Source organism: Sorex araneus, chromosome 3 (genome assembly GCF_027595985.1).
Source record: "Sorex araneus isolate mSorAra2 chromosome 3, mSorAra2.pri, whole genome shotgun sequence".
Classification (NCBI taxonomy): Eukaryota; Metazoa; Chordata; class Mammalia; order Eulipotyphla; family Soricidae; genus Sorex; species Sorex araneus.
In genome coordinates, this window is record NC_073304.1 from 42,603,065 (window position 1) to 42,628,277 (window position 25,213).

Below are 25,213 nucleotides of genomic sequence, written 5' to 3' on the forward strand. Positions count from 1 at the left end.
TTTATTACGAGTCAAGTCGACCTAAGTTTAAGAAACATTATTTCAGGGGCCAGAAAGATATTATAGCAGATAGGCTGCCTATCTTGCACACAGCTGACCCAGGTTCAATTCCTGGCATCCGAAAATGTTCCTGAGCACTGCCAGCAATGATTTCTGAATGCAGAGCCAAGAGTAAACCCTGAGTACTGCCAGGTATGGCCCCAAAGTTGGATTTTTTTTTTTTTGGGTCACACCTGGCAATGCACAGTGGTCACTCCTGGCTCTGCACTCACAAATTAGCCCTGGCAGTGCTCAGGGGACCATATTGGAGGCTGGGAATTGAACCCGGGTCGGCCGGAATTGAACCTGTGCTATCGCTCCAGCCCCTGTTGTTTTTTTTTAAATCATTATTTCAGACTTTAATTTCTATGCAATGTACCTACAAGCTACTATGATTCTTTCAAGAGTAAGCTTTTTCTAAGTTCTTCCTACACTTTTTAAAAAAATACAGATTAAGATATAATTGCATACTAGTATGTAATGCATATTGAGAAATATTTTTAATTCTGTTCTGTTAAAAAAACCCAACATGGACCAAGGTTTAACAATCAAGATTTCATTCTTTCCTAAATAGTCACCTAAGTTCAACTGGACAATGAACTACTTCGAAACAGAATGTGACAAGCAATTGTAACAGCAAGCAGTGAATAAAGAATATGATGTTTCCCAAAGAAGTCAAGAGAAGGTTCATAGGAAAGCAACAAAAACAAATTTAAAATAGGGGCTGGAGCAATAGCACAGCGGGTAGGGCGTTTGCCTTGCACGCGGCCGACCCGGGTTCGATTCCCAGCATCCCATATGGTCCCCTGAGCACTGCCAGGAGTAACTCCTGAGTGCAAAGCCAGGAGGTAACTCTTGTGCATTGCCAGGTGTGACCCAAAAAGCAAAAACAAAAAAACAAAACAACAACAACAACAACAACAAAAACAAACAAATTTAAAATAGGCTACATGAGACTGAAATAAAATTTAAATGACATTCTCCACTCATAGAATGGTTTTTGACTTTAACCTGAATTTATTCATTAGTGAATTTTTATACAGCAATAAAGAAAAAGTAAAAGACGTCTATTTTCTTGATAAATATATGAAGAAAATATTACATTTATCTTAAGAATTTTGCAGCAGACAATTCAGTGATCACAAAACACTATGCCTAGCATTTTAATATGCTTACTGACAACCTAAGCAAAACAGCAGATTGATAAGCTTGAAAAGTACCTCTAGAACAGAGATAAATCACTTTTAACTAGAACCATGCACTCTTTATTAGCCATTAGGATAGTTTCTGATTAAAAGTAGGTTTCTATTTAACAAGTTTTCTACACTAGTCATTTTTCAGACTGTTTTATGTTTTGTTTTTGATTTTTAGGTTTCTAGGGTGCTACTCCCAGTGTGGTGCACAGGAAAGTATGCTATACAAGAATCCAACCCCGGCTTCTGCATGCAAAACATGCGCTCCAGCCCTCTGAGTTATTTCCAATCTCCCTTTTTTTCTTCTTTATGAGCCAGGGATTGAATCAAGGTTCTCGTAAGATAAGCAACCCTTCTACCACTCAGTTCCAAAGCCCTGACAAAGTTGCTTTTAATGTGGTGTCAGGTATACAAAACACAGCGTACAAGGAGCTTAAGTATTTAGGTTGGGAGAGCAAATAGATTTCATTTCGTTTTTGATGTGGTATGTCAGACACTCACTACAGCTCTGTGCTGAAAGGCAGCACGAGTCGTTATACGTAAGAAGGCCCTAGGGAGAAAGAGTACTGTGATTGATTAGTTTTGTCTGCAACAAGGACAGGTAGCAGTGATCAAGGCCTACTAAGCCTTAAATGCGTCATTATTATTTCATGTTCTAAATCTAATTTGAATAAAATCAAAGGGTAAAAAAAAAAAATTGAAGACATTAGTATTTAAAATGTTCTTTCAAATCACACTAACATATTAAAAAGAATTTTAAAAAATAATTCATTCATTTGACTTTTAATTCATTTTATGAACTAAATTTTATATGTACACATACTTAAAGACTGATTTCCTTTATGTTACTATTGTATAAATCCCACTTACACACAAGACAATTACAATAATAATGATCCATATGTTACAGGCGCTGGGGCTTTAGAATTCCAAATGTAATAGTCAGAGGAAATTAGTTTCCGATCTAAAAAGAAAGAAAACAAACATTTTCTTTAACAAAGATTCAGTGAAGGAAAATAAAGTCATAATGTGTGTGTGTGTGTGTGTGTGTGTGTGTGTGTGTGTGTGTTTGTGTGTGTGATGCTAGGGATTGAAACTCGGGCCTCACATGTAAGTAAAATATGCCTCTATTACTGACCTACTTATATGCCTTTGTCCCCAAAGTCAAGATTATTTAAAACTGTGGATAAAACACGATCATTTCAACAAAAGCAACACTTCAATATATTCTTTTCAAATCTTGTCATTGGCCACCACCATCCAGAGTCGCATGTCCTTCTCTCCCAGAAGGGAGCATAACATGACACTTGCCATAACCATGCCGCGACCAGATTCCTGGGCCAGGTTGTTTCATCTGGGGCGCCCCAGAGGGGGGCAGGTAAGACCCCCCTCCCCACCCCAACAGCCAAAAGCCTTCAGAACTCAACCATCACCATGATCAAGGCTGCTTTCCACACCACACCTGATGGGGTTCAAAGTAAGAGGTAACCAATCTTAGAGGGAAATATTTTTTTTACATACATATGTGTACACAAGGCTCAATCTTTAACATGTTAGTGATAGAAGAGCTTAATGGCCCCTGGGTGAAATACAAACAATCTTTACACTCTTTCCTCTAAGGAAACTTTTTTGTAGCATTTTCAGCGGTTTTTCATAACAAACACTACAAAATATATTATTTTGGTTCTGCTTTGGGGCAGGGGTTGAGGTTTGGAATGGAAACATAAAAAGTATGGTGGTAGGAAAGTGTAATGGTGGTGGAATTGGTGTTTGAATATTAAATGTAATCAAATATTGTGGACTACTTTATAAAATAAAAAAATTAAAAAACAAAATCTTATCTCTTTTCTTTTTGTAGTAACAAAAGAAACCCAGGACCTCCACGTACAAGGAAATGCTATATACTGCTGAGCTATATTCCTGACCTGGAAATATTCACTTTAGTTCTATTTTATTAAGGCATTATTATAACTTTTGCCACCTTAGAAATAAAGGTCAAGAAGGCTAATTTATAACAGAGCGGGGTAAGGACTTGCCTTGCCTGCACATGACCGAGTTAGATCCCTAGCACAGTGTATGGTCCCCCTAGTACTGTCCGGGTGATCCCAGAACAGAATCAGGAGTAACACTGAGCACAGCTGGGTGTGTGGTCATAAATCCAAGAGGGGGGGAAGTGCTATATAATTGAAATGTTCCATCTTGTAGTATGCTCTCTGAAAATTATTATAGTATGTGCAATATTAATAAGATATTTAAATATTTTAGACATTACAGAGATCTATCCCTTAAATAAAAGATTTTAAAGGTTTGCCTCTTTACATTCACTAACTCAGTGTAAGAAGTATTTATTTAAATATAGAAAGTTTATTTCCCTTACTATATAAAAGGTTTCTGTTTATAATTAGCTAACTCCAATTCATTTCTATCTACTTTTCTATTCTAAACTGTGTATTGTAACAATTAAAATTAAATAATTTTGTATTATTTAATGAGTTATATTCCTATATTTTCATAAATAGCAAATATATATTTTCACAAGTGAAAGTAGAAAACCGTCCTATTGCCTTTCTATTGGTAAAAAGGAGAGGGTGCTGACTGGTGGTAACATTTGCTAAAAATTAAAAAACAGAAATAATCCTATCTAACATATACTGAATCCATTCATACTGTGTAGTATGCTAAGTAGTTTGTTTCTGGGTCACATCCGATGGTGCTTGGAAGACTATTCCTTGTCTGGTACTGAACCTGGGTCTCCTGTATACAAAACATATGCTCAGGTGATTGAGCTATTTGTCTGTCCACAATGTGAACAGAATTTTATTTGAACCCAATAAAAAAGCTTATAGATGAGGAAACCAAAATGTTGAGAATACATTTACCCAAAGTTACATGGCTAATAAAGTCATAATCAAAACCCTTGTTTGTCTAGCACCCAGTCTCTGAGAACAATCTCTAAATAATCAAAACAAAACAACACAACTCTAAAGTTGACCTCTCTCCCAATCCTTGCTCATCTAAGTCATTATGAACAGAAGACATAAATAATGTCTTTTTGTAGTAAAGGATGAGATTAGGTAAGAATTTTCACAAACTGGGGCTGGAGTGATAACACAGCAGGTAGGGCGTCTGCCTTCCACACAGCTGACCCTGGTTCGATTCCCAGCACCCCACATGGTCCCCCGAGAACTGCCAGGAGTAATTTCTGAGTGCAAAGCCAGGAGTAACCCCTGTGCATACCCAGGTGTGACCCAAAAAGAAAAAAAAAATGTCACAGACTGGAATATTCAGATCTCTTTGTGTTATACTGAACTTGACCTTAGGTAATAAATTAGCATTTAAATGTCATCAAGGTAGCTTGAGTCCATAAAACTTACGTGTACTTATTTTCGGTTTCCCTGATGCAAAAACTTGAACTGAATGCTGATCCGCGTAACATCCAGTGAGAGTGTAATCTAAGATCCTAAAATGAAGCTAGAAAAGGAAATTGTAAGTTGAGTTGAATTATTTGATAAAAAGAATAGTTACACTTTCCCCTTTAATACAGTTTTAGGAATTTACCTACAGAATTCACAAAACAAATATCATGGATATTAAATTGAATATTGTATATATATAATATATGGACATATTTTTGCATTAAGTTTGTTTGTTTATAAAGATGCTATAACAAAGTGCTCAACGGACAGCTGAACTAATACCAAGTATCACCAATATGAGTCTGAGCCTGAATTCATACAGGGATCCTTATTTCATTTTACTTTACTTTTTTTTGAGTATAGATCAGCTGATGCCCCCTTCCCTATTTTTTCTTTGGATAAAAAGCAGGATTGATTGGGGTGAGGTGGGGGGCAGGGATTCAGGAAGGACAGCTCTAGACTCTCAGGGAAGCAGTGCCTGACTACATATTTTGTAAACAACAAGGAAAGTGAAGTTCTGGAGATAAAAAGCAACTAGGATGTGTTTGTAAATACTGTGTGCAAGTAGAGGTTGTTTAAGTACAACCTGCATGACCATGAAAGTTGGTGTTCTTTTACTTGTGGTGTTTGGTTTTCTGTGATTTCTCTTCTGAAGCTTCTATTGTTATAATAGTTTTACAAATCAATCACTGATAAGGAAACCAGTTAACCTGGTGTTTGAGGGGATGAGATACTCTACTTCATTTTTCAGAAAACAGACATTTAAATTTTTACCAATGTTAGCTTAAAAATTTCTCTCTTTGGAGAGTATGGCACGTAGGGAGCTTACCTTGCAGACCCAGATTGGATCCCTGGCATCACCCAGCTGGCCAGGAGTGATCCCTCAGTGCAGAGCCAGGAGTAAGCCCTGAGCACTGCAGGATGTGGCCCTCCAAACAAACAAATCACCTTGTTTTCTTACCCATAAAACCTTTCTAAAATATAATTCATCATTATGGATTTAACTGATAATGTGGTACATCAGTATAAGTGTAAATTTTACATTGTGCTATAGTAGAGAAGCCATTAGTAATTTCTCTGAATGCAAGTACAGGGGTAAGTCTGAGTCACAAGATTATTCATATGAACTAAAACAACATTATGAATTAAACCTTTTGGAGCTCCAGTCTCCTTTTGCCTTGGTTTCTCTGCTTGCTCTTTATTTTTCTGTACTTCTTCCATTTCCATTCTCTCCAGATTTCTCCCATTTTCTTTCTCCTTTTTATTGCTAGACTGACTCTATATATTGAATATAATTTTCAGATCACTGTCACTGTCATCCCATTGCTCATTGATTTGCTCAAGCGGGCACCAGTAATGTCTCCATTGTGAGACTTGTTACTGTTTTTAGCATATGGAATAGACCATGGGCAGCTTGCGAGGCTCTGCCGTGCGGGCGAAATACTCTCGGTTACCGAGAATTTTCAGATGCCAGCAATTATTTTTCTTGCTGTAACTCAAATTATTTCTAATAGGAAAGAGATTTTGCTTGCCTGCTTGGTATAATTTTAGATGCTGGAAATTATGACAAGATAGACTTTCAAATAACTAGATAATATAAAAATTCAGTCTATTCCGTGAATCCAAATCTATATTACATGCTTTCAATGACATTATAACTGGCTAGGTGATAGAAAAGTCATAATCCCTATATTTGAAAGGAAAAATGTATGGCAGAAATCTCACATTAAAAAAAAATTCTTGGGGCCAGAGCGATTATATAGCAGGTAGGGCATTGCCTTGCATTGAACTACCCGGGTTCAATCCCCGGCATCCTGTATGGTTTCCCGAGTACAACCAGGAGTAGATTACAGAGTGCAGAGCCAGGAGTAACCCCTGAGCATCGCCGGGTGTGACCCAAAAAGTAAAAAAAAAAAAAAAAAATTCTTAGTTCTATTGATCCTATGAGCAGTATCAATAATCATCTTCCAAACAGCTGAACATAGCCAACGTCTCACCATTGTATTTGCCTTGCATTGTTCTTGTACTTATACACTGTACTCAAACAAACAAACAAACAAAAAAAGGTATTCTTTCCCGCTCTTACTCAATTTCACTGTTAACTGCCTTAACTAACTCATCCCAATGAGGAAACTCTCTAAATACATAAATTTTAGTTCTTGTTTTAAGAATAAAAGCTTTAGATTTTTAACTATCTAGTTACCTGCATGGCTATTACCAGTAACACACATGACTTTACAAAGCTCATTTCTTTCCAACTTTCTCTATCAGTACTTGCTTCTAGGTATACTCATAACATTATGTGTGATAAAAACATGAATAAATAAAATTTACGTGCTGACCAAGAACTTTAAATCTGAAGTTATATCTAAGAAAACAGAAAAATATCATGTTTGACTAAAAACCTATTTTTGGTTTTTTGCTTTTTTTGGGATAGATAGCTCAAGTGGTAAAACATACTGCTATTCTAGGCATGGGCCTCCAAAGCATTGCTAAGAAGGTCTCCTTTTGCTTACAAAAATAATTTTATTTCTATATTTAAATAAAGATCAAGCTAAACAAGTTTCTTTTTATCTTTATTTATTTATTTTAGTGTTGGGAATTGAACCCAGGGTCTTATACATGAAAGACTTGCGATTTACACCTGACTATACTTAGGGAGTACTACTGGCTCCAAGTAATATTCAAATTCTACAAAATCTATTTCTAATTTACTTATTCAGTCTTATGTGTATTATTGTTTCTAACACTGATTCCTAAGTGTACCATTTATTCTTGGGCTGGAGAGACAGCACGGCAATTGGGTATTTGCCTTTCACGCAGCTGACCCGAGTTCGATTCCTCCACCCCTCTCGGAGAGCCTGGCAAGCTACTGAGAGTATGTCGCCCGCACGGCAGAGCCTGGCAAGCTACCCATGCGTATTGGATATGCCAAAAACAGTAACAATAAGTCTCTCAATGAGAGACGTTCCTGGTGCCCGCTCTAACAAATCGATGAGCAACGGAATGACAGTGATACAGTGTGATACTATATATATAAATGTTAGTCACTCTTAAGTTTTCATATTCACGCTTCTCTAATCCTTAGCATTTTGCTAAAACTCCAATTTTACAGAGTTTTCTTTGATCACTTTGGTCAAAAGTGATCACTCTTCTTTACAATATCAAAAGCAGTCAGCACTGATCAAATATTGATTGGTATGTATCACTAAAATATTCTGAGAAGGCATGGTTTACATTTCATATTCCTATATAAAATTTTTAAATTTAAATGTATTCCAATGGGGTGGTGGCTGGATCCACACCCAGCACTGCTCAGGAGTGACCTCCGGTGATGCTCAGGGATTCATATACGGTGCTGGGTCAGCTGCATGCAAAGCAAGTGCCTTAATCCCATCACTATCTGTCTGGCTTAGTGTATGAGTGTGATGAAAAGCTGGGTAGAATAGGTTATTTTTGGATACTTTGATTATACTTTGGTGTTTTACATTAAAATATTTTAAGTATTAAATAAAATGTGATTAATATGCAAATGAATCTCACAAAAATCTGAAAAATATAGTATCTGACAACATGAACAGAATTCTCTCACAAAATAGCCAGAAACATTAAAAATCAACTAACATACATGTGATTTAGAAACAAAGAAAGGATTTCTGATGTAGTGAGATATATTTCTACATTGATTTACCTTTACATATGCTGTACCTCCGATGCAAACTTGGTCAAATGGCTGTTTCTCATGACTCTTGGCTCCAAATGTTACTGTTCCAGAAAGACTAATTTTCAGTGACTTTGGAAACTTCTGTCCTAAAAGCACACACACACAAATCAACAATTCTAAATTAAATAGATTTCACCACAAATGATAAAAAACATATATATATATATAAATAAAAGTTAGCTCACCAATAATCCAGATCAGTAAGCTTTTTTCTCGAAATACTTCTATCTGGCCAAAACTAACATCATACTCCACATGTGTAATTGGACCTCTTCAATAAAGAAAAGGACATGATAGAAAAAAAGGAAAAGGATCACAAACTTAACAACATTTGGAGATGTAAATCAAATTTGTTATGGTTAATATAAATATGGCATAAAATTCACAGGAGTTGAATATTTATAAATAAATAAACAAAAAATTACCCAGAAACATTTTTGCTGATAAATGCACTTTATCATATAGAATACATATATATATATTTCATATATCATGTAAAGTATTTTGAAGATACATGGATTGATATAACATTTAAAATATGACTTTATCATATACTGAGGTATCATCTAAAAAGAACTATGCCGTAGTATGAACTTTTAAAAAAAGACGAGGAAGTAAACTTATAACACAAACTAATTTAATTCACTAAGTAGTTAACTGGACTTACAGGGAGAGAATTAACTTGTAGAAAGCTGAACCAAGTTTGATCCTTGGTAAAGCATATGGTGCCCTGAGCACTGTCAGGAAGAATCCCTGAGTACAGAGCTATAAACTCAGAGACAGCCAAGTTGGCCCCAAAACAAAATCAAAAAAGTAAAAATGTGATTAAAAACAGGAAATAGTTATGAATGAAATAATCATGAAGTTATTTTGATGCTTAGTTTTCTGACAACTTTAACATAGAAAAATGACATAAAATAAATTATTCCTATTTTACTTCAGGAATTATCCCTGGCGGTGCTCAAGGGACGATATGGGATGCTGGGATTTGAACCCGGGTCGGCTGCGTGCAAGGCAAATGCCTACCCGCTGTGCTATCACTCCAGCCCCCCCCTTTTTGTTTTTACAAAATTTACATCTTGAAAAAAGTTATAAAGCAAGAATATAGGACAGTAAGAATCTACTAAATAAGGCAGAAATCATGGCTTCATATTATTTTATTCATACCTATTATAAAAAGGTATATGAACTTCACAGAATTCAAAATTATTTTTCACACTTTCATGAAGTTTTAAATTAACTGTTATTTTTAGTTGTGCTTCTTCCTCTTTCATTTGATAAAAACCCAAAATTGGTGGGACAGGGACCTAGAAACAAACAAACATATTTTTTATATCCTTCTCAAGGTTAATAGGTTTAAAATGTCTAAAATGGTGAATGTGAAAACACAATGATAGAAATATATGCTTTTTTTTTGAAATATATGCTTTTAATGACTAATGGGTTATAGTTGTAAAAACTCCGTATTTTTACAATTTAATTGAAGTAACATTGACTTGTAACATTATCATAATCAACATCTGTGTATTGTTCCATGTTGTTTTGATAATAGATGGTGCAGTTATATTTTATGTAAATATATAATATTGTACATTCATGCAACAGATGACTGAATTTAAAGGGAAAATATTTTTCTCTCTCTTTCTAGAGAGAAGAAAGGTTACTAAGATCGATAGTGCATTATTTTTCCAACTCTGTTTATTAAGTTTCTGTCCTCTAGATTCTCTATAATATGCATTGCAGGACTTGTGTTAGACATATTAATCAGTGATGATGTGACAAATTTTTGCTGTCTTCTTTAGCCCCCCAACCCCCTAGCTCAGGTGTAGCTTACTCAATTCATCTTGAATAAGTGACAAGGGAAAACAACCAGTAGGCCAGGATGGGCTAATCAGTAGTCTGGTCTATTTGAAGAGGCAGACTCAATTTATACAACTCAAGCCCTAGAGCTATAAGGTCACGTGCAAAGAATGCCAGTTAAAAGAAAATGAGATAGAAGAATTGAGATGGACAGTGTAAATTTGAATAAACTTGATTCTGATTTTTATTTTTGACTCATCTCAGTATGGCTACATGTCCTTATCAATATGCAACAATAAAATTGCCACTTATGTTCTCAAAATAAATTCCCTTTACTTAAGCTAGACTGATTTTTCTAAACTAATACATTTTTCTAAACTACTAGAGCTATAGCACAGCGGGCAGGGCGTTTGCCTTGCACCTGGCTGACCCGGGTTCGATTCCTCCATCCCTCTTGGGAGAGCCCATCAAGCTACGGAGAGTATTCCACCCGCACGGCATAGCAGCCTGGCAAGCTACCCGTGGCATATTTGATATGCCAAGAACAGTAACAAGTCTCACAGTGAACTTTACTGGTGCCCGCTTTAGCAAATCAATGAACAAAGGGATGACAGTGCGACAGTGCTACTGATTTTTCTAAACTATTGATTCACAATCAGGACAAGAGAAAAACAGTAGAGTAGAAAAGAGGTTGATTTTTGGAGTTTAGAAGATTTGGATTCTAGTCCAGGCCTTGTTATAAGTTATATGATCTTGTGTATATGATCTTCTGAGATCCAATTATCTGTTAAAAAATGGGGCTAATTATATCTCTTAATATTAAGGATTTAAAAAATAATAAATAAAATAAATTTATAGTGAATATAGCTATCTGACACAGTAGTTATGCAATACACAGTAAATAGCTATTAATAACACAATAAGTTCATAACTTTAGCTATCTGGGATTTAGAGATATTTTATGTCCAGGAATCAAGTCATGCCTTAATCATACCATGATCTAACCCATGACCATGGATTCCTCACTGGGGAATATTAAAAATCACCATGACTTTGATTTGTTTTGGGGCCACAATTGATGTTGTTCAGAGTGTACCCCTAGCTCTGTTTAGAAGTGACCCCTTGTAGTGCTCAGGAGATCATATGTGGTACAGGTGATATTAATAGGATTAGCTGTGTGCAAGGAAAGTGCCTTAACTCCTATACAATCTCTCTGGAACACCAATATCTGCAAACCATTCATTATTACCATATACACTAGAAATGAATCCTAAGTTCAAAGAACTGAATCTTCACATTTGTTGATTAATAATTTATAGTAATAAGTGACAAGTTCTCATTTGAACCAAATATATGAGAATTCTACCACTGAACCACCAACGCTCCGATTGAACCAAATATATGAATGAATTGCATATAAGATAATTCAGACACAAAGACTAGCAGAATCCCCAATTCTCTGAGCCATTTACCTGGGACGTGTAGAAGCATAAGTTGAATGACTCTAAAGGTGGAGTGAAGGGAAATTTGTAAGGTCCACTAAATGCAGAATCATCCATTGCATCAATGCTACTGGAAGTAAGAAAGGCAGAATCAAGAGAAGTCACACAAGGATGAACTAGAATGTCTTGAAGTGGAGATCCATTGGTGGGAAGACTCAAGCTGATGGTAACATTTGGCATGATTCCTTCTAAATCACACTGTAATACAAACAGAAAAAGGTATTACTAGTATCTTAAAAGCATACATCTTATGGGTGAAGCTTTTCTGAACATATGACTCATCTTCCAGAACTTAGCCTACTATCTTCTCAAGGTACCGTTTTCTTACTTTCTGTGTTCCCGTTAATATTTCTACCATGACACAGATTGGGACAGCCTTCCTACAGCCTTCCGCTTAGGTTTAAAATCCTTAAAAAGGTTATTTTAATTCACTGACTTATCTCCACCCTGGTCACAACACATTGGCAGAGGAATTTCAAATCTGTCATAGCTGTCTACACGTATCTAGATTTGTTTTCCTCTAATTCTAATTTGATCATATCTATGCTCAAAATTTTTCAATAGTTTCACCTGTATTTTGTATTACCTTTTTAAAGCCTTTCATCGGCTTCCAACTTGCTCTTTAATCATTTTCTAACCTGCAATTTATGTTGTAGATATAATTAATCTTAATTTCCCATTTCTAAATAAATCATAATTTTAATTATACCTTTATGCTTTTTCTATGTGATATTTCACCCAGTCTTTTCCCCTTATAAACATAGATCTTTTAATATTTTCTTTTGAAGTTTTATTGTACCTTCTCCAGCCTTCCTGTCATGCAGAAAATTCCATTGAGTCTGGGTTACTTTGCCAATGGCAAGTACTCAGGAGATTTGAAAGGTAAAAGGAAAAGGGAAGCCAGAATTTTTGGAAAGTTACAGAAGCCAGGTATGACAGTTTCACAGACTTTGCTCTGAACTCCCATTCAAAGACTGAGGGGGCCAGATGCAGCACTTTCTATGATTTGTGTTTTCAGATTGTGAAAGACACGCTGGCTTCTCAGAGACTATTTCTAAGCCCCACAATAAAGTTATCAGTACCTTCTTCTGGAAGGCTGCAGTCAGAGAATCAGAGATTTTTAGACTTTCAGCTCTTCTTGTAGATAGTAAACCCTAATTCCTATATTAAACACCTTTATTCCCATAAATCTTGTAGCTCTTTTAATGAAACAGAATGATAAATCTCTTAGCTGTGTGTGGGTGAGAGGAGGTAGGAGGGGTAAGTGAGGTTCTTCCTTTGTACCTAAGCTCAGTTTGACATTTACCTCTGTTAGGATACCCAATTAAATGAATATCAAATTAATAGCCAGTTTAGAGCTGGGAATTACTCAGCAGTGGTGCTCTTGCTTTGCATGAGTGACAGATATACCCTGGGCTAGATGCCCAGCACTCCTCCCTCACTCCACAAAATAACCAAAAAAAAAAAAAAAAAACAAAAACAAAACCCCAAACCCCAAAAAACAAAAATCCAAGACAAAAGACTAGTTAACTGAATCATATAAGACTTATTGTTTGGGTTGGAGATGTGCCTGAAGAGTAAGAACATATGCCTTCCATGTCTAAAAGTCCTAGGTTTGGATCCCTAATACCATATTCCCTCTCCACGTTTCCCAACTCTATCCTCTACACTGCCAAGTGTGGCCAGAAAAAAAGACAAAAAAATATTGGTTTGATTAGAGCTGCAAAATATTTTAAGAGTAGTAGGAATGAAAGTTTCATGCTGAGTTTCAAAAGCTAACAGCTAGTTTCATTGTCGTATACAGTCTGCTTTATACAACCATTGCCAGCCTATTAAAGGTTTGTCTGTGTTCCTGCTTATTTCCATCTTGAGGCTTTAAGATCTTTGAAAGCAGGATTTTATTTTCTTCATATCTCTAGTGTCCAATAGTGTGCTATGTCAGAAGACACTTAAGAATGTTTCTTTAATGGTATCTTTCATATTATGTGCCCTACTTATATTTTCAATCCTAATGTGAAATATTTTATCTATTGCTTGACTAACATATGAATGTATCTGCAGGCAAATGAAGGTCTTTTAATGACAGTTGCAAATGCCTATTTAACATGAAAACAAAGCTGCCAAGTAAGTTTTATACTTGTCATAAATTTTAAAAATATTTTATGTTTTTATTTTAGAACTACTGTACTACCTACTACTGTAGGCTGTATGTATTCAGTTTCAAATTACAAGAATTTTAAAAAGTTGGGTTTTTCCTGCAGATGTATATTAAACACCTAGGTATATTTGTGTATATTTATAGGTATAAATATATAGGTATAAATATATAGGTATATAAGATGACCACAGAGGCAAAAACAACAAAAACAAAAACAATATCAAAAAACCTTCTGCACAACAAATGAACCTCAAGCTATAATTAAAGGACACCCTAATAAATGGGAGGAAATTTTTGCACATAATACATCAGGTAAAGGGCTAATATCCAAGATCTATCAAGCACTCACAAAACTCAGAAGCAAAAAAATTCAACAACTCCATCTACAAATGGGGCAGGGAGCTGAACAACATGTTCTCAAAGACATAGATGGCCAATAGACATGAAAAAGTGCTCATTGTCATCATGATTAGGGAAGTGTAGATAAAAACAACACTGGGGTACCAAGTCATTCCAGTGAATATGGCATATATTGCACAGCAGAGCCTGGCAAGCTACCTGTGGCATACTCAATATGTCAGAAACAGTAACAATGATGGTCCTGATTCCCCTGACCCTGAAAGAACCCCCAATACACCATCAGGCTACACTAGCACGCAACAGGGACAAATGGAGACGTACTGTCGCTCACTCGAGAAAATTGACGAACAACGGGATGACAGTGATGACAGTGATACAGTGATGGTATATATCAAAGACTGGAAACTGGAAGCATTGGTGGGTTGTAGTTAGAAAGGAATCCTCATTTACTGTTGGGGGTGGTGTCATCTGGTTCAGCCTCTATGGAAAGCACAGAAATCTATCCAAAAAACAGGAAGAGAACTCTCATACAACTCAGCATGTAACTCTTATACAACTGATACCCTGCTTAGCATCTGTTTCCAAACACAAAACATTAACTCTTGGTACAAAAGTTATAGAAACAACCTAAATGCCCAACTATGAATGAATGGATCAAGAAGTAGTGCTCATGTTTACAATAGCCCAAATCTGGAAAAGACCAGAGTTCCCCAAAACAGATGACTGGTTAAAGAAACTCTTGTACATCTACACAATGGAATACTATGCAGCTGTTAGAAAAGATGAAGTCATGGAATTTGTATATAAGTGGTTCTATATAGAAAGTATCATATTAAGTGAAATGAGTCAGAAAGAGAGGGACAGACATAGAAAGATTGCACTCATCTGTGGAATATAAAGTAACATAGTGGGAGACTAACACCCAAGAGTTGTAGAGATAAGGATTAGGAGGTCTGCCCCACAGCTTGGAAACTGGCCTCACACGCTAGGGGAAAAGGCAGCTCAGATAGAGAAGGGAACACCAAGTAGAGGATGTTGGGAGGACCCATTCGGGTTGGAAGATGCGAGCTGAAAGTAGACTGTAGACCGAACATAATGGTCACTCAATTGCAACCTACAACACCCAAAAGGAGAGAGAACAAAGGGGAATGCAGTGGGGGTGGTGAGAGGGATACTGGGATCATTGGTGGAGGAGAATGAGCACTGGTGGAGGGATGGGTAAACGATCACTGTATGAGTAAAATGCAAACACAAAATTCATAAGTTTGTAACTGTACATCACAGTGATTCTCTAATAAAAAATAAAAATAAAAGGAGTGCTCAATATACATACACATACTATGCAGCTCTAAGAAAGAAAAAAATCATGCAATTTGCTGTGACATGGATGAAACTAGAGGATATCATGGTATGTGAAGTCAGTAAGAAGGAAGATAAAGAATAATATTTTTCATATGTGAGGCATTAGGATGGATACACAGCAAGAACAAAGGGCCAAAGGCAACACAATGGGAGAACTGATCCACACAGCTGAAATTGGGAGAGGGAGGTTGAAAAAGAGGAGCACTGGGGCGCTTGGGGGTATCAAGGTGGGTACACTGGTGATGGATGTGGTGTTGAAATTTTGTACACGGGAGGCCATCATTAATGATATAGTAAATCACAGAACTTCAATAAATAAAATAAGTTCTTAAAAAGCTCTTTTATTTTGACAGATATTTATTGATGATAAAATGAGCAAAAACTATTAAATTTTAAAAATGTTTAGTTTATGCTCATTAACTTCTCACAGTATAATATTCTCAAGACAATCAGAAAAAAATCACAACATTATGGAAACCACCAATAATTATTCACTTAAAAGATCTGTTTAAACCATATCAAGGGCTAGAAAGACAGTACAGCAGGTAGAGTGCTTGTCCTACACGTGGCAGACCCAGACTCAATCCCTATCATTCGATCCCCTGAGTATTGCCAGGAGTTATTCCAAAATGCATAGCCAGTAATAACCACTGAGCATTACAGGGTGTGACTCCCTGCTACCTCCACTCCACCTCTGCCCCCCTCCCCCCAAATAAAATACCAGGATTAGGGCACACACATCTCAGCTCAGAATGCAAACGCCCTACCCGCTATTCTATCACTCTAGCCCCACAAGGATATTCTTGTAAAAAGAAACCAAGGCAAAACAAAACAAACCCAAAACAACAACTCGGAATCAGCTTAACTAAGGAGGTGAAAGACTTGTACAAAGAAAACTACAAAATGCTACTTCAAGAAATAAAAGAGAGAAAGCAAAAAGAAAAAATAAACAGAAAACAACAACAACAACAAAAAAGAAACAACAACAACAAAAAGAAATAAAAGAGGACATGAGGAAATGGAAACACATTCCGTGCTCACAGACTGGGAAAAATAACTCCCCAAAGCATTATTTAGATTCAATGCGGCACCTATAAGGTTACCCGTACATTTTTCAAATGAAATAGATCAAACACTCCTGAAATTCATTCACAATAACCCCCCCACAAACAGCTAAAGCAATCCTTGGGAAATCAGATCAAAACGGATTAAGGACTCAACATTAGATCTGAAGCCATAAGATATATAGAAGAAAATGTAGTCAAAACCCTCCATAACATTTAAACTAAAAGTATCTACAAAGATGAGGACACACAGATGAATCTCGGACCTGAGCAACTTGTGGCAGAGACGCCCCTGGACTTTGCAAAAGGCCTTCTCCGCTGGGCTGCTCCAGATGGGGGTGGCGGGGATGGTGGGAGCTATCCCTCTGCCTGCCCTCTAATAGCCCCAGTGGTCGCCACTTTCTAGAAGTCAGTGAGAAGCACCAGGTATGAGTTCGAGGTGGTGGCAAGATGGTAAATCCCAAGTCCCACGGGATAGGGGAGGAGTGGGATGGCCTTCCCCAACCTCCATGGGACACAAAATGATGTCACATCAGCCCACCTTCTACTTAAGCTCCCACTTGGCCATGATCCAGAGACACACAGATAAATCTCCAAACGAGCAACTTGCTGCAGCGATTTCTGCAGACCCTAATTATTAAAATCTTAGAATTTCTTGAGTATGTGGCCATTCTTGCGGCTGTGCAATATTATATTTTATCCATAACAAGCAATACAAAACACATTGTTTAACATTGCATTTTCAGCAGGTATGACTGGTCTTGAAATATCGAAGATAACTAAAGTAGAGAAAGAATACTTTGCAAATTGTCTGCCATACAGACAGGGGGAGGTGTAGAATGAAGGGTAGGGGGAATCTGGGGATTTTGGTGGTGGAACAGAGGGGTGTTAGATGTCCATATGATCAAAGTTCAAACATGAGATTTTTGTTACTGTACCTCACTGTGAATTAATAAAAAATTTTTTTAAAAAAGTATCTACAAATGTAGGATAACATTGGGTTTGTCCTTTTAGCCTTGCCGCAGGGAACTTAGTTTACCTCAAAGCAATGCCCTTTCTGTATGGACACAGGAAGACAGTTAATATTATACTTTGTAACTTGGGAGCTGATTGACTCCAATAATATTTACTCCTGGGCATCTGCTTTCTTGACTCAGTTGCCCTTAGTTCCTAGCACCCCAAAAGCAGGGTCCTGACGAGGGATGAAAAGGACCCAGGGCAAGCTGTGAGCTACCCTGGCATTGAAATGGGCCAGGCCAAAGCGCCACAATACTCAACTATAAGTTGAGAGCATGTTCATAGAAAAATGCTGTCATGATCCAAAAGTAAGGACGAGACTACGACACTGCTGAGGTTAGGAAGTCTAACCTGGCCCGAGGACTGTGGTCTAGAAAAATATAGTGAGATGTCCTCAGAAAGAACCAAACTTTAAGTTAATATCTCTTACTGTACTCATACAGAATGACATTGCTAGAAATATTTGAAGTAGATTTACTACAACTATTTAAGTGGATTTACTAGCTAAGAAAGTGACACACCCTTGTTTGGATCCCACGCTTGAGCAGATCTCCTAGTAATCTGAAATAATCTCTTTAGATGAGATTTTGGTAATCTCCTGGAGAAATGGTCTCACTCCTCTTTGTTGATTTGTTAATGTTCAACCCACCTTTGTGTTACCGCCCTATGTGATTGCTATATAAACTAAGACTGTAGTAGAGGCAAGACAGAAGCAGCAAAGACGACACAGAGGGGAGAGACACAGAAGTGGAGGAGAAGACAAAGTGGAGGAGAAGAAGAAAGCAAGGAGAAGAGACAGAAGCGGAAAGAAGACACAGATGCAAGAGAGAAGACACAGAAGCAAGAGAGAAGACACAGAAGCAGAGACAGAGAGAGGTCGGAAGAGACCAGAGGAGAGACCACAGAGACAGAGAAGAGAGCACAGCAGCATACACAGAAGTGGAGCACAAGGAGGAGCCATCCCAATCCAATCTATACACAGCGGCTCGAGAACACCGAACATTGAAGGGGGGATGTGGTGGGAAGAGAGAGAGAGAGAGAGAGAGAGAGAGAGAGAGAGAGAGAGAGAGAGAGAGAGAGAGAGAGAGAGAGAGAGAGAGAGAGAAAGAGAGAGAGAGAGAGCGAGAGAGCGCAGCCCCGAGAGCCCATGAACACCACACACATTTCCCCCTCTCTTGTGCGCACGCCTTTGTGATTTTTTACATACAAAGACGAAACACCATTAACCAAGCAAGTAGAAGCAAAGATTAACAAATGGAACTATATTAAACAACGAAGCTTCTGCACCTCAAGAGAAAACAGTGACCAAGATAAAAGATAGCCCATGAAATGGGAAAACCTATTTACCCAATATCCACTGATATGGGGTTAATATCAAGGATATAGAAGACACTGGTAGAATTTTACAAGAGAAAAAATCCAACCCCATCAAAAAATGGGGAGAAGAAATGAACAGAAACTTCCTCAAAGAAGAAATTCAAATGGCCAAAGGCACATGAAAAAATGTTCTACATCACTAATCATCAGTGAGATTAAAATCAATATAACAATGAGGTATCATCTAATGCCACAGAGACTGGTATATCCAAAAAAACAAGAGCAACCACTGCAGGCTCAGATGCAGGGAGAAAGAGTCTCTCATTCATTGCTCAAGGGAATGCTGTCTAGTCCAGCAATTTTGGAAAATAGTATGGGCAGTCCTCAAAAAACTAAAAATTAACCTCCCATTTGACCCAGCAATACCACATCTGGGAATATACCATGGGGGTCCAAAAACACACAGCAGAAACACCACTTGCACTTCTATGTTCATTGCAGCACTATTCATAACAGCCAGAATCTGGAAACAACCTGAGTGCCCGAGAACAGAAGACTGTATAGGGAAACTATGGTACATCTACACAATGGAATACTACACAGCAATTAGTTAAAATGAAGTCACGAAATTTTCAAATAAATGACTGGACATGCTGAGTGAAATGAGTTAGAAGGAGAGGGAAAGATATAAAATGACTGCATTCATTTGTGGACATAAAAATAGTATGAGACTATTATCCAATTTCACGGAAAATAGGGGCCAGGAGTAATGGTCAATGTTTAAAAACAACCACAAGTGTTTAGATGGAGGGTAGTTAAGATAGAGGGTCCAGTACGACAACAATAGTTGGAAATGATCACTTTGGCCAAGAACTTAGGTTGAAAGTAGGTGAAGCGATGTACATGATAACCTTTTAGCATCTATATTGCAAACCATAATGCCTTAAATGAGAGGGAAAAAGATAGAGAAAACAGAGGTGCCTGCCATAAAGGCAGGCCGGAGTGGGGGGATTTGGGAAGGGAAACTGGGGACACTGGTGCTGGGAAACCACTGGCAGAGGGATGGGTGTTGGAACACTGTATGACTAAAACCCAATCATAAACAGCTTGTAATGCTCTAGCTCATGGTGATTCAAATTAAAAAAAAGAAAAAAAAAGAAAAAAGAAACTGAGGCTTCCACCATCAAATGTCACCAACTTGCTGGTCATATGAGTGAGTTACCTTGCAAATAGATCATCTAGCTTCAGGTCATCAAAAAAATTTCCTGATGACTGTAGTCCAGCTGAAATTCTAACAGCTACCTCATGAGAAACTCCATACTAGAAGTACCAATTAAACTGTTGTTGAAGTTCTGACTCAGAAACAGTTAAGATAACAAATGTCTACTATTAGATAATAGAGAAATTCATTACACAGCAATATATAACATTTAGTAAAGAATTACAAAATGTAGCAAAGTTTCACTAGTCTCAAATCTAATGGTATCTGAACATCATTTAATAATGTAAAACAGCAAATTTTACTTTTCTCCTTAGAGGTTAAATATTATGACAAAATATCAGAGAAAAATTTACCTTGCAAGTGACAGCTCCAACAACTTGCCATGTATCTGCTATATCCTGTTTATCATACTGCATAGATGTTACCTTTTCAGTGATAGAAATTGAAACTTGTGGTTTTCCTTTGTATGTTCCAGGTTTCCAGGCTGGTTGTTTTTGTTGTTGAGTCACAGAAGCAAAACTAATACTAGCTAATGAATTCTGTAAGTTGGCATCTAACAAAGTGCCAAATGGGCAAGCTTGTAGAACCAAGTCAGCCAATTGGCTCAATTTTGTATTGAGTTCCATGTCATTTTTCTGACCCAAATACAGAAAATCCTGTATCCCAAAAAGCAATTCAAAGCCTTGAGAAATTCCACTAATGCTAATTAATGGTGGGCGAGGGGATAACGTCTGTTCAACTAGTGGAACACAAGCATATACCATGCCATTCTTCACAAATCCAACCACTGGCCAGAGTTCTTTACCTCCTACTGGTAGTCCATAGACTGATGTTTTATTGATGCGAGAACAACTATCTCGACTTTCCACAAAGTCCTTATCACCATTCAGTAATCGAAGTTCGAAGAATAATGCCTTAAGAAAGGGACCATCTTCGGGAATAGGCACATAACTTGCTCCATTGAAGACTCTGGCTCGTTTTTCAACAGTTGGATACCGTCTGTATTATGAAAAAAAAAAACAAAAAACAGTCACCAGTGTTTCTTTAAGTAAAACAAAAATGGAGAATAGAAAACCAAAAAGCAAGAGCCTATGCAAAACAATAATAAACACAAGACAAATATAGAGATTCACAAAAGACATACAAAAGTATTTTACATTTTAAGACCTAACATAGTCACTATTCTATACTTGGTATATCAACTCTTATGGTTGTTTCTGAAAGTTGCATTGTAATCTCATTCTTCAACGATTTGCTCAAGCAGGCATCAGTAATGTCTCCTAATTCAATTTTATTAATTTTTTAAAATAGGGAGAGTATACACTTCTAATCCAAAATCCTAATCCGAGTCTTGGTATGCAAGAAATATATACCAGGAAATATTTTAGGTTTCAATAAGGATATTTTTTTCTCTGATTACATCTTAGTAGAGGAGGATAAAAAAAATGGTTTCGTTTAATCCACAATTTTGGATTCCTTAGTTGACTTTATACAAATTTAAAAGATATGATGTATTTTACTTAAGAAATAGTAAGCTATCCTGAATCCCTTACAAAAAAATGTGTCAGAGATTACTTTAGGTTTGCATACTCTAGGCTGAATGGTAAGCTACCAACTAGTTCGTTTTTAGGGAAGTACAATAGAAGATAATTTCAAGTGTTAGGTCACTTCTTAATTAAAAAGAAAGATATGTTCTTAGTAAGGGAACAACAACCAAAGGCAACAGAACCTGAGAACTGGTTATCAGATTTGAACTTACCTTGGTGGAAGGACAAAATGGGTATAGTTTTTTTTGGAGGGGGGGTCGGGAGAGGAAATGACACTATAGAGGAGGGTATGGTGTTGAAACTCTATCCTTACTAGTACTGTAAATCACAGTACCTCAAATTATTTTTTGTTTTTGGACCATACCTAATGGTGCTCAGGGATCACTCCTGGCAGGGACTCAATGGACCACATGAAGTACTGGGGATGGAACCTGGGTCTGTCACGTGCAAGCTAAGTGTCCTACCTAATGCACTATCTCTCTGGCCCCTAGCTATTAACTTTTGTGTAAATAAACTAATTTACCTAAGCCTCTTTAATCAACAAGGTCACAGACATATGGTAGTATGGTATTGGTACTAGAATAAAGTAACAGTACCAATGATTATATACAAGACAAAGTAAACATCAATAGTCTCACAAATCATCAATGAAGAAAATATATTCTAGGGGCTGGAGCAATAGCACAGCGGGGAGGGCATTTGCCTTGCACGTGGCCGACCCGGGATCGATTCCCAGCATCCCATATGGTCCCTGAGCACCGCCAGGAGTAATTCCTGAGTGCAGAGCCAAGAGTAACCCCTGTGCATTGCCAGGTGTGACCCAAAAAGCAAAAAAAAAAAAAAAAAATATATATATATATATATTCTACTTATATGATAATGTTTGAAAACTGGCCTTTGATTTTTAATACCACACTTAAAGTGGTCCATGATTTATTTAATATTACATGCAAAGATGTAAAGATGAATTAAATATCTAAATACAATAAATAAAATGATTAAGAGAAGATAATATGGGAAGCTATCATTGGGAAACAGAAGACTTAAACAAATGTTCCCAAATGATAGCACTCTGCAATAAAATTAGTAATTTTTATTCAAGCAAGGGAAGCATAAAGCAATAATTATTAGAAACTCTTAACAGCTAAAGTGACATAGAATATACAATTAACTCTGAAAGAGATACTGTAAGAATATACAATAAATTCTGCAAATTAACATGAAGGGGGGTGGGGGTGGGGGGGAGAAAACAACTGCCAAAGAATAAATTAACAAAGGAAGGACCATGTAGAGGATCTGAGAAGTAATATCAAAAGGTTTACAATCACTGCTCTATTGAGAAATGCTAATAAAATAAAAATAGCCTTTACATAAATTCTGACAAAAACTGGAACAAGTGTTAGTAAAGAATGGAGACTTAGGAATGCTCCCTTCACTGAAGGTGAGTGTGTACACTGGTGAAAACATTCTGAGAAGCTAATTATTTGTCCTCTGGAGCTGTTTGAGGACTGTCTTGATGGCTGAATAGGAGGCTACCTGGGAGACCATCACGTAGGGAAGGAGTAGGGTAAAATGCTATGACAAAAACCATGGCAATCAAGAAGTAATGGTCTAAATATGCTCCAATAGCCATTATAGAGATGTAGTTATTTAAACTTAAAATTTAAGAAACAATTCTATAGTTACAATAGCCACATGCCAAAAATTTCTTTACACATGTGGCTAGTGGTTACAATATTAGCATAGATTTAGAACATTGCCCATTTCCACCATTGCAGAAAATTCCAATGGAAAGTGCTGTTCTAGAGAAACAAAGTAAAATATATGCTTATTTAAAATGTACTGTAAAAGCTAACTAATTGAATAAATGAGAATGAAGTCCACTTCACTCTTGATTCTGTAATTTCAAAAGTTTTTTATATACAAATAAAAAGATAGCATCAAATACATAAGAGTTACCCTGAGAGACAGACTGGAAGAGTAAAAACAGATTCCCCCAAAACATAAAATTGAGTAGCTGGTATGGGCCAATGAGGTTGATGCTACTTTTGTTCTTACTTGGGATACACCAATAACAAATGTGAAATGTAACCCCAAGAAAATGTAAATCCAGTTCTGATGCTTTCGCTAACACAATCTGTTTGCACAGGGAATTTTTCCACTGCCAGCCACTTTAATTTAGAATTACACTCATTTTTATCTCAATCACAACTTAAAGAGTTACTTGCTACTTCATTATAGAGTTTTACCCTGGGGAAAAAATTGTGGTAAAAAAATAATTCTCATTAAATAGCCAACTAGTGCCCGCTTGAGCAAATCGATGAGCAACAGGATGACAGTGATACATTGAACAGCCAGTAAAAAAAAAATAGAGAAATTAGATTACTCAATTGCCACGTTTTTTAAGCTATCACAAGAATTGAATTCAGGATAGCACACATAATCTTTCAAGTGCTCTATCCCTAAATCACATCCCCAATGTATGATGCGTTATTTTGCTAAACTATTTGCTAAACTCTTCATTAAACTATTTGGACAAAATGTAGCAAATTTTAAAAGTGGAACCAGATCAATGCATACTATATAAGAAAAAAGTTAATACTTCCCCAAAAAGCTTTCAATTTCCCTCTACAATGAGAAATTTAAAAAAATTCGAGATGGTGTGTGTGTGTGTGTGTGTGTTGGTGGGGGTAAACCTAAAATTTCTAGCAGAGAAACACAGTAAGATGAGAAAATAACAACCAAGACTGCCCAGCAAACATTGTTCCAAAGTACCCTTGCACGTACCCTCCAGAATTTTTTCCCTTTCTTTTCATCAGCTCCAAATGAAGCAGGTGAAATCAAGTTTAAGGAAACTCAATATAAGGAAATAAAATATGCAGGGCGCTCTCAATCCTCACAAGACCATGAGGTAGAATTATAGAAAAATCCTCCTTTATTCTGATGAGATAAAAGGAATGAAACACAAGTTCAGTAGTTTGCCCACTGTGGTGGACCGGGGACGCACTGCCACACAAACCATCCATCTTCCCTTCCGGTATTCACTGGATGAGGATAATTACCTGGAGAATCGGACGGTGCCACCGAGTGGAGTTCCCGGATCGTGGCTTATAAGCCACACTGCCCGCTGAGCCATGATAAACCACTAAAGCATCAGTTCATCCCTAAGGTAGCCTGGGAGGAAGAGCGCCGCTGGTCCTGCTTGCTCAGATGGACTCTTCTTCATGTCCCCCGGCGCACTTAATCTGAGCTACCTTCGGCTCCTCACCAACACATCGGCTTCGGCACACGTACAGCGCAGTCAGGAGGAGTGACTAAAGTGTTTGTTTCTCCAAGCCAACACTTGCCCCCACCCCGCCCCACCGCACCCAGCCCCCCCGTCGGATTCGGGGAAGCCGCACCTAGCATCCCAGCAACCCGAAGACTTTCTTCCTCTGCAGTTCACTTCCGGGATGGTGGCCCGCGAGGCTCACGCTTCCTCGCTCAGCCGGG

The 25,213-nt window shown here is 37.3% G+C and overlaps 1 protein-coding gene across 2 annotated transcripts; it reads right to left on the reverse strand.

Annotated features, from left to right (window-relative positions):
* Positions 1–998: 998 nt before the first annotated feature.
* Positions 999–25,148, reverse strand: AP5M1 (adaptor related protein complex 5 subunit mu 1). Of its 2 annotated transcripts, none has more exons than XM_004601775.2 (8): positions 24,784–25,148; positions 20,528–21,173; positions 11,645–11,872; positions 9,540–9,679; positions 8,558–8,643; positions 8,340–8,458; positions 4,607–4,703; positions 999–2,196 (listed from the first exon to the last, which is right to left on the reverse strand). In XM_004601775.2, the coding sequence occupies exons 1-8, from the start codon at positions 24,855–24,857 to the stop codon at positions 2,114–2,116; spliced, it is 1,473 nt and encodes a 490-aa protein (XP_004601832.2). In that variant the 5' UTR covers positions 24,858–25,148; the 3' UTR covers positions 999–2,113. The 2 variants fall into 2 exon arrangements, with proteins under 2 accessions (XP_004601832.2, XP_054986336.1); XM_055130361.1 differs by lacking the exon at positions 24,784–25,148 and adding an exon at positions 24,509–24,669.
* Positions 25,149–25,213: the final 65 nt, after the last annotated feature.